This window comes from Galeopterus variegatus, unplaced genomic scaffold (genome assembly GCF_000696425.1).
Source record: "Galeopterus variegatus unplaced genomic scaffold, G_variegatus-3.0.2 Scaffold3997, whole genome shotgun sequence".
Lineage (NCBI taxonomy): Eukaryota > Metazoa > Chordata > Mammalia > Dermoptera > Cynocephalidae > Galeopterus > Galeopterus variegatus.
The window spans coordinates 105,994-116,170 of NW_007730108.1; the positions used below are offsets into that span (position 1 = coordinate 105,994).

At 58.9% G+C, this 10,177-nt stretch overlaps 1 protein-coding gene across 3 annotated transcripts in view; it reads right to left on the minus strand.

The window, feature by feature from the left end:
• The window catches only part of ARPC1B (actin related protein 2/3 complex, subunit 1B, 41kDa), a 7,143-nt gene extending 852 nt beyond the window's left edge, over positions 1 to 6,291 (minus strand). The window contains exons 1-8 of one of the 3 annotated variants that reach the window (XM_008586482.1): positions 6,206 to 6,291; positions 5,359 to 5,463; positions 4,693 to 4,915; positions 3,793 to 3,900; positions 2,465 to 2,671; positions 2,287 to 2,362; positions 1,228 to 1,433; positions 124 to 214 (exon numbers count right to left, since the gene is read on the minus strand). In XM_008586482.1, coding sequence (XP_008584704.1) covers positions 124 to 214; positions 1,228 to 1,433; positions 2,287 to 2,362; positions 2,465 to 2,671; positions 3,793 to 3,900; positions 4,693 to 4,915; positions 5,359 to 5,463; positions 6,206 to 6,269 — 1,080 coding nt within the window. In that variant the 5' untranslated portion in view covers positions 6,270 to 6,291. The remainder of the gene's footprint in view (positions 1 to 123; positions 215 to 1,227; positions 1,434 to 2,286; positions 2,363 to 2,464; positions 2,672 to 3,792; positions 3,901 to 4,692; positions 4,916 to 5,358; positions 5,464 to 6,205) is intronic. The other 2 variants (XM_008586483.1, XM_008586484.1) reach the window with 2 other exon arrangements.
• Between the last annotated feature and the right edge of the window lie 3,886 nt (positions 6,292 to 10,177).

Genomic DNA, 10,177 nt, shown 5'->3' on the forward strand with positions numbered 1-10,177 from the left:
GGGGGGGGGGGGGGGGGGGGGGGGGGGGGGGGGCGGGCATCCAAGGCAGTTGCCAGAAAAAACAGGGGAGGAAGGGTCGACCCTGGGGGCTCGGTGGGAAGCTGCCAGTGGGGCAAGCCTCACCTTCACATCCCAGATGCTCATTCCACCATCCATGCCGGTAGTGCAGAACTGTGAGCACTTGGCCTTGCCTCCGCTGAGCACTGAGATCTGGCTGCAGAGGATGGGGGTGGTTATGGATCCCAGCCTGTGCCAGGCCAGGAGCTCCCACCAAACTTCTGGGGGAGCTGATGCCAGTGAGAAGTGCCGAGATAGGGTATGCCTAGCCAGGGACAACCTGGGAGGTGGGCTTAAGAGTCTGCTTTGGGGTTGAGCAGTGGTGTGCGAGGTGCAAAGGGCAGTCCCAGCAAATGGAACGGGACACTTGAAGGCCTGAGCAGTCGGGAAAAACGTGTGCCTGGAGAATGTACAAAGTGCCAGTAGTGTGGTGGAACGGGAAAAATGCAAGACATGGGGTTGGTAGGACGCAGGAGCTAGCTCTGAAGAGCCTCGATGGCCGGGCAAACGTGTTTAGTCTGAAGAAGACTGGATCGGGCGGCCACAGGGGCGCTTAACCAGCCAGGGGCTCGGTCAGAAAGTCTTGCCATACTACTACTCCCTCTGATTTGCCGCGGGGTGAGCCCCGGTGGCTTGGCAGCCTTCGGGTTTTGGAGGGTCTCTCCACCACCCCACCCTAGATCCTCGGGAGGCTGCAACGGGACCCTCAGCTCTGCTCCCACCCCACCAGGTTATAGCGATAAACCAGCCCCAGCTATGACCCCACCCACAAAAAGCCCGGTGGTCACTGCCTGGTCACCCCACAGAATCGCAGGCCCCGCCCGTATGACAGTCCCCATCCAGCATCTCCTGAAAATGCAGACCGAGGCTAACTGCTCAGCCCCCACCTGTTGCTATTTCTGCTCAGCCTAGAGAGGTCGACTCCGCCTCCTATGTCAGGTCCCACTTCGTCCATCCCGGCCTCCGCTCGCACCGGAGGCTCCTGAGGTGAGGCGAGATCGACCCCGCCCCCACCCGACGCGGTTCCTATGCACGTCGAGGCCCCACCCCCACCTGACGCTGTTCTCGTGCACGTCGAGGCCCCACCCCCACCTGACGCTGTTCTCGTGCACGTCGAGGCCCCACCCCCACCTGACGCTGTTCTCATTCACGTCGAGGCCCCGCCCCCACCTGACGCTGTTCTTGTGCAGCGAGTCGATGCCGGCGCCCCCGGCCGCGCCGCCCTCGGAGCTCGCCTTCTTGTCGAGGTTCTGGAAGCGCTCGCGGGCCGTTAGGCCGCGCTGCGAGCTCTGCTTGGGCACGTCCAGCCGCCCGCCGAAGTTCAGCGTCCCCGCGGCACCGTCGTAGGTAAACAGCACCGGGAAGCAATCGTGGCCCTGCGGCGGGGCGGGGGTGCCATTGGAGCCGTTTCCCCATACTCCGCACGGGGAAACTGAGGCCGCATATAGCGGCCTCGGAGGGAGGCCGGTGCAGGGCTTGGGTGGCGCTACTGGGAAGCCGATGCCAGCTCGGGGACACAGCCGGGCCGCAGAGAGGGAGGCCTCAACCCCAGGGGTACCATCAACAGGGGACGGGTGTTGGGGGCTGCCCCCTCCCCCGGCAGTATCAGTGTCTAGTTGAGAAAGCTTGTCTGGGACTCCCCGGGGAGCCCAGGCGCCTCCTGTCCCGCCCAGCCCATTACACCCCCTCTGGGAGAGACCTTGCAGCTAAACGCTCCTCTGGGCAAAAAGCAGGCCTGATTCGCCTCTGGCACCCCCATTATGTTTGCAGAGAAGTGAAAAGGGGCTCCACAGATGTGGGAAGAAGGGAGGAAGAGCATTGCCCTTCTGGACACCTGATGGAACTGCACTCCCCCACTCCCACACGCCTGCCCTTTGAGTTTTAGGCGTGGCCTTGTCATTTGCTCTGGCCAGTGCAATGTAAGCAGTTCTCTTTCTCCCGTCCTGGCAACTGGGGAAATGTGTTGGAGACAAAGCCTCCGTCAAAGCCCCCCTCACAGCACCCACACTGTACATATAATGTGAGCACGAAATAAATCTTTAAACCACTGCAACTGGGGATTTTTTGTCACTGCAGCATAACCTGGCCTGTTCTGCCCAATATGGACGTAAGGTTGAATGGCTAGAAGGAAGGAACGGAGGGAAGGGATGGGTGGAGAGTTGCGGGGGCATCTGCTGGGCTGTCTGGGAGATGGGCTCTAACCAGCCACTCCCTCCCCACCCTCCTTACCGCGGCCACCAGACTGTTTTCTGTGATGAAGGTGAGGGCCAGCAGTGGCAGCGTTTCAGAGGCCAGGGTCACAACACTGAGAGGGAGAGAGATGTCAGCCACGCAGTCCCCATCCTCCTGCTCTGTGCCTTCATTGCCCTGCAGCTCCCCACCTCCACCCAGGGTGGCTTCCACTCACGCCATCTTCTTGTCAGCATCGGCCAGACACACAGTGCTGTCGTGGCTGACCCAGGCCACCCGGCTCCCACTGGCTGAGAAGCAGACACCGTGCACCCAGCCGCAGCTACTGCTGGACTCAAACATCAGCTCCCCAAAGGGCATCTTGGAGCCCCACGGGGTGGGTGCTGGCCGCTCCTCCACCTCCTTGATGTAGGCTGAGAAGATCCTGCCAGGAGAGGCATAAAAGGGGTAATTGGGGATTTCGGAGGGCCTGAGAAGGGGATCCTTCTCCCAAACCGGCCCAATGGGGCAAGCTCACCAGCGGTCAGAGCACCTGACTTTGCATGACCTGTGTCTTCATGATTGACAAGTCTGGGCCTCAGTGTCCCCTTTGTGCCATGGGGTGGGGGCAAGAGGTCTCCCAGCTCAGAGTCCTATGAACTCCCAGACCCCTCAGAGACGTAACCTGGGAGCTCACCATCCACAATTAATGCGGTCCCTAGGCGGTGTTCTGGTCCCCGCCATACTAGCCACTCCACAGCCAGCCATTAGGATGCCCCTCGTCCCTCCTGCTCTCCATCTTGATGCAATCCTGCCCCCTCCGCCCCCATCCTGCTGACTCTACCCTCCAGGCCACTCTCTTGCACATTAACCCTCTTCTCTCAATCCCATGGCTGGCTTGGGGGGTCACCTGACAAATCAGGGTGCCCATAAAGCAACTCCCCACCCACAAACCAAGCCTCAGTGGTGTGTCATCCTCTCTGTGCCCAGGGCCTCCAAAGCCTGCCATTTCCCAGGTGGACATTCAGAGACCTGGGGGGCGTTCTGCCTGGAGCTGGGAGGAACTGGGGTTTGGTGGCTGAGGGAGATTTGGGTACTGGGCCCAGAAATCAAAAATCATGAATGGCAACTGGAGACTGCATTCCAGGCCTTAAGATAAGAAGCAGAGTTTGTTCCAGCTTATCAGTCATACTTTAGTATGAACAAGTAACCCACTCACATTCCTTCAGACAGAAGCCAGGAAACTAAAGGGGTGGGAGGTTGTGATGAGGTAGGAGAGGAGGGTCTGGGAAGGACCTTGCTGACATCAAGAGGTGGCAAGAGGCGCATCCTGCTAAAACTCTACCGCAGGGGCTGGAGACAGGATAATGATGATGGTCCTTCACCGAGCAAACCCTCACAGAGGGTGACCTGAGGCCTCAGACTGGTAGCAGTTCTGCAGCTGGTCTGGAAGGAGGGGCTTCGGGATCCCAGGATGGGGCAACTTCTCCACCCTTCAATCCCTGCTGTGTGTTGATGTCAAGGCCCTGCCCTCCCCAGGTAGCCACCCCAGGCTGCCCGCCTCACCGGCACTTGAAGTCGCAGGAGCCGGCAGCCAGGAGCACGTTGTTGGGGTGCCAGTCCAGGCTGAGGACGGTGGAGCGGATGGGCTTCTTGATGTGCTTGCACACCCACCTGGCCACAGCAGGCAGATGGGCAGGGGGGAGAGAGGGACAGAGAGGTGGGCACCCAGAGCCTCAGTGCCCCAGGGACTCCTGGTTCTTACTGCTCCCTGCAGACTACAAAGTCCCAGGAGGGAAGGACCTGGGCTCTGCTAGCCACGGGCCAGTAGGAGCCCCGGTGCAGTGATATGCTGGGTCCCCTTTGAGGTGGGAACTCTATGCCTTGTCTCACTTAAACCTCACGACAACCCTCAGGACAGGCTTAGTGAGGTGAAGTCACCCCCAGAGGTCATGCAGCCACTATGGTGGGACTTGAACTCGGTCTCTCAGACTCCAGCTGCAGTCCTGCCTGGCCTCACAGGGGAGATTAAGACATGGCTGAGAGTGGCGCCCTGCAGTCTGACAGGCTGGCTGGGTGCCTCAGGCAAGTGACTTTGCTGCAGGGTCTTACTTTGCTCTTTGTAAAGTGGGTTCAATGACAGACACCCAGTCCATGGGGCTGCAGGGAAGTCAGTGCCAATGTGTGTGCATGGCTTAGCATGGTGCCCCCAGAGGTGGCCCTGGTGTGATCTGTGTCCTTGTTACTACCACGATGGGCCTGTGGGAGTAGCCAGGGACTGTGCAGGGAGCTCCTGGCCTCACCAATGAGGCCGAGAGAGGACAGACTTCCCCAGGGTCATGTGGACAAGGGTCCTGACATTTCATCTGGTACTTTTTGGGGACACTCTAGTCCCGCCCTGTTGGTCCAGGGCTCAGCCAGCCCCAGGTCCCTCCCAGCCCAATCTGGCCCCACCTAGGCACCCACCAGTCATTTTCCTGCTCAAAATAACAAATGGAGATGACACGGGAGCCACTGCCCACAGCAAACTTGTTCTCATTGGGAGCCCAGCGCACGCAGCGAGCGGCCCGGTTGATCCGCAGGATGACAAGCGTGGGCTTCCACGTGCGGCCCTTCAGCGTCCACACGTAGGCATTCCGGTCTGTGCCACAGGTCACGATGCGGTTACTCTCAGGGGCCCAGTCGATGCCTGTGGCAGGGTGGGGGGACACACTAGACTGAGCCACCCAGGCCAAGGTGGCTCCACAGCAACCACATAGCGGGGCTTAAAGGCCACCGTCTGAGTGGAAGCTGTATCTCCCCAGCAAGCACATTTTACTGAGATCCAGTGTTTATTGGGAGTGACACTAGGGGGAGCTACTAGAGCTTATTAGGGACTATTACAGATCTCCCAAGCTGTCACCAAACATGCTGGAGTGCAAAGCCGAGAGACAGAAAAGGGCAGTTCTTGGTAATGCAGAACTGCTGGATCAAGTCTCTCCTGAAGCCCACAAACTTGTGTGTTCAGTAATCCCTTCATAACTTAAGCCATTTTGAATCCGGGTTGTGTTACTTGCAACCCAAACTATCCTGCTTAGGGGGTAGATGGCCAGCCAGCCCTGCCCTGTCCTCCTGCCTCCCTTCCTGACCCACCTGTCACGTGCCCATTGTGCTCCTTGAGCTCGTGCACCTTGGCCCACTTGGCCCCACTCTTCTCGTAGATGTGCACCTCATGGTTGTTGGGGCAGATGGCGATCTCTGCAGGAGACAGGAGTGGGTACAGGGAGTAGGAGAAGTTGTGGTGCTCAGCACCCCTCCCCACGCTCCCCTCCACTGGAACACCTTTCACAGTCCACTTGGTAATGTCCACCACAACTCAGGTTCTGCTCCTCTGCCTCCGAGGGGCCCCCTGAAACCCTTCAGGCCCTGCCGAACCACCCTCTCACCCACACCCACCAACCCCAGATGCCCCTGCAGCAGCCTTGCGACCCCTGGGCCTCTCCCCATCCCACTGCTATGGCTGCCAAGCTGCTCTTGGTCTCTACAAATGTCTCCTCCTCCAAAAGGCCTTTCCTGGCCCCCTTTCCTAACCCAGCACCTCTGCCTCCACCGCCTTCCCCTTACAAGGCACATTTCATTAGCCACCATTGCAGGTACAGGTCTTCATTTCCTACCCCACCCCACTCTGTGCCTGTGAGGCCCGTGGGCAGCCCTGGGGCAGGGCTGTGTCACACGTCCTCCTCCGCACCTGCCTTTCCTTCTGCCTGCCATGCCCAGTCCGCCTGGCTGCTCCTTGCTCATTCCCTGAGCTGTTCGTCCATTTCCTTCTTCAACACCCAGGAGCACCTTCCTTAGCACGAGGACCCAGGGGAAGCACGTGGCAGCCTCATGGAGCCCAAACCCCAGGGCCTGGCTGTATCCCCTGGCTCAAGGCCACTTCAGTACCCCCAAGTGCTCCCAGCTGGTTGCCTGTGAGTTTGCTCCCCGAGCAGGCACTCACGGGTACGGTCCTTGTTCCAGGCGTGGCAGCTGATGGGCTCCACCAGGAAGCTGTGGTAGGCCATGGCCGCTCAGCTCCTGTGCCCAAGAGAAGGGGAGAGAATCCAAGTCAGCCCTGCCCCTGCCCAGACACCAGGTCCCAGCCGAGTCCCGCGGGCTCTGCCTCTGGGCTTCTCAGAGGGGCAGCAGTTTGCAGGGAAAGGCGGCAGGGCCATCCCACTTTCCTGACTGGCCTGGCATGTTGCTCCCATCCCAGGGCCTCAGTTTCCCTCCTTATAAAATGGAAGTTCTCGACTGGCCAGTTAGCTCAGTTGGTTAGAGCACAGCCTTACAACACCAAGGTCATCGGTTCGGATTCCCATTCCGGCTAGCCGCCAAAAAAAATTTTTTTAAATAAAATAGTAGTTGTCACAGGATGTCTCTGAGGCTCCAGGCAACGAAGGGTGGGACATGGTGGGGGGCAGGGGGATATGCTGCAGGTGAAGATGCCAACATGAACAGGGTGTGCTGGGACCCTGAACCAGCCAGGCCCATCACTTGCCATCTCTGCCTCAGTTTCCTCATACGTTGAACTCCCCCCTCCCTCACCAGATAGGGTGGGGTGAAGAGGAAATGAAAGGACACTGTAAGCCCCTGGAATGGTGCCGGGCACACACGGGCTGGCCCTCCCTTCCCAGAGCCCTGGTCTTCTCCCCGCCTGCTCAGAGGTCTGCTGGGGCTGGTGGGTGGGGTGGAGGTGGACAGACAGACGATCCCATCGGTCCAGATGCTCCACTTGCTGCACCTGGGGCTGGGCCAGGTATTAGGGAGACCCCAGGGTGGCCTGGCAGTGAGGGTGAAGGAGGGTACGGAGGGCAGCTGGGGGCCTGCAGGAGGGACGTTGTGACTGCAGCACTGATGGTGCAACGCTCCCCCCACACCCCCTGCTCAGCCCCAACGGGCCTGTCCCCAGCCTCCCCTCTGAGGGACAGTGAGGGGCACGCCACTGCCCAGGCAGCCTCCCTCCACCCTCACCCCTGCCCACTCAGCTCCTTGCGCCCTTCCAGCCTTGGTCCGCATCCTTCCTCCCTGGCTGCCCATGGCCCCGCTGCCCTCGGCCACTCTTTGTCCCCCGTCTAGCCAGCCATGTCCTCACACCTGCGTGCTGTTCTCTGCGTACAACACGCCCACTCCTGCTCTACGTGGCCAAGTCCCACTCATCCAGAAAGGCACAAGGCAAACATCACTTCCCCAAACCCACTCTCTCCCCACCTCCCCAACCCAGCTTCCCAGAGTCATGCTTGCCAGCTGTGTGACCCCAGGCCTGTCACTTGCCCTGTCTGAACCTCAGCTTCCTCATCTGCAAAATGGGAGCAGAGGTGCTGAGAGGGTGAGATAAGATGATACACCACACCTGGCACATAGTAGGTGTTCAAGAAACGGCAGCTCTTGGTCCACAATAGGTGTGACAGCAGCTAGCCTCATTCTATCCATTTAAAAGTCGGCCTCCCCAGCTAGACCAGAGGCTGGTCCTGCCTTGGGCCTCCGTGCTGGCCTGTGTCACTCTTCCCCAGACACCCACACACGCAGCTCTTGCTGCTGCCATTCAAGTCTGTGCTTAAAGGCCACCTTGCAGCGTGGCCTTCCCTAACCCCCTGATTTGAAACTGCATTGCCTCCTCCCACCCCAGCACACCCTAACTCCCCATTCCCAATTTAATTTTTTCCGTGGATAACCACCATTGGCACATAGTACATCGTGCTCAGTTACTTCCCTGTTTCTCTCCGGCCAGCACAGAACAAGTTTGACAGAGACAGACTGTCTCTCCTGTTCCCCTTTCTACTCCCCTGTGCCTAAATGCTTGGCACACAGCAGGTGCTCAATAAATATTCAATGAACAATTTTTTTTTACTACCATGAGTGCCCAGCAGAGTAAGCACTCAATTTAAAACATTCTTTTTAAGTAACATCACCCAGCATTTCCTGAATGCTCCACATTTGCCAGCTCTAAGCAGTCCGTGCGGATTGTGCCTTTAATGCTCCCACCAGCCTTGGGCCTGCAGGGGGCCCGGTGTCAGGCAAACCTGGCTGCACCCAGTAAGGGACGCTGGCTCCAGGTCAGCTCCAGATGTGGGAGCTGATGCCACCTGCCCAGAGTCACCAGCGACAGCCACCAGGTAACTTGGCTGCCTCCCCCATCAGACTGGTAGGTTTGTGTGCCCTGTGCTGGGCCCCAGGAAGGCTGCTCCTCAGCTCAGGACATGGGCTAGGGACCACCTAGGAACAAGAGCCTTGAATACTCTGGGAAGCTGGTGGCTGCCCTGTCATTGCCCTCCCCTGAGAGGCAGCCTACCCAGCCCCTTAGATGAGCTCACCCACATGGCTGGCCTACGGGCCCTGCTGGAACCCACGGGTCCTTCCTTTCCCTCACCAAGGGTCTCTACTAAGACCCTCTAGGAAGAAAAGCATTGAATTTGGGCCCAGGCACAAGGGAGGGATGGAACCGCCTTTAACGAGGGCTGCATTTTAGCCCCATGGTACAGCTGTGGGATCGGGCTCAGCGATCAGCTTGCCTGAGACATGCCACAAGCCCCCTGAGCTCCCTGCCTGGTGAACCCTGCCCGTCCTGTCCACCTCCTGCTCACTCCAGATGCAAATCATCTGCTTTCATTTACAGTCGGATGCCCTGGAAAGCTCCTGGGGCAGCACAGGACGTACACACACACACACACACACACACACACGTGCATGTACAGGGTGGGGACCTCATCTGTTTCCCCCATGCCTAAAACTGGGCCCCAAGCAGGTCCTCAGTCAGCATTTGCTGAGAAAGCACACACACACTCAGCACACACGTGTTCAGCCTCCCACACTTGCAAGCACACTTTGCATGCATGTTCAGCCTTGCACACTTGCAAGCACACTGCTCACACACGTGTTCAGCCATGCACACCCGCGAGCACACTGTGCCCACAGTGCTTTGCAGGCATGTTCAGCCTCACACAGAGCAACCACAGGGCTCCCAATGCAGCTGCCTCCCCAGCCTCTCTCCTCTCCTTATAAAGCTTTGTGCAAGGTGAAGGTCCCAGAAATGCCACCTCAGCACCTTCAGCCAGGTCAGTGGGGCTGATGGGGCATTCCCTGAGTGCTCCCAGGGCTGGGCCATCACTGCTCACACCAGGTGACAAGACTTAGGAGAGGGAAGCTCAAAGCCTGTTTGACTGATAAACTGCTCATCTGTCCCACTTCCCTTGTCCAAGGCCACCAACAGGGCAGGGGCAGAGCTAAGGCCAGAAGCCCACTCCCAAACCCCAGCCAGGCTCTGGTTGGCATCAGGACTCCAGCTGAGGAGTCCACCCCTTTCAGCCCCAGGTGGCCCAGAAGGAAGGAGTCCTGGGCTGATGTACAGGACCCAACTTCCAGCATCAACTGCCACAGGCTCGCTGGGTGCCCAAGCGCGTCTCTGCCCGGGCTGTGAAGACAGAGCGACTGCTCTGCTGAGGCCGAAACACCCCTGCGCACCAGTTGGTAACACAGCCAGGAGGACCTGGGGAGCCCTGACCACCACTTCCCAGGACCCAAAGGTCCTCAGAGGGAGAGAGAGGGGTTGGTAAAGATGGCCACAGGCACAGTGTGGCAGGACAGGGAGGGAGATACAGACCACAGCTATCAGCCAATCACACTTTAGCATAAATCCAGACAGAAATACTTCCTAGTCTACTGCACCAAACCTTAAAAGGGGCAAGGGGCGGGGAGTGAAGAGGTGGGAGGGAAGAAGACTCATTTCCCCTTTTTCATAACTTCTGCAAACCAACTGAACCCAGCAGGGCCTCAGTGATGACTCCCCAGCCCCCACGTCTCACAAATAAGGAATTGGTGCCCAGAGAGAGAGTGGGTGCCTCATTCTCCAGCCAATGAGGCCTTGGGGCTGCAGCCTCCTGGCTCCAGGATCATGGGATTGTTCCGTGTGGTCAGTCCCGGGCAAGCAGCCTTC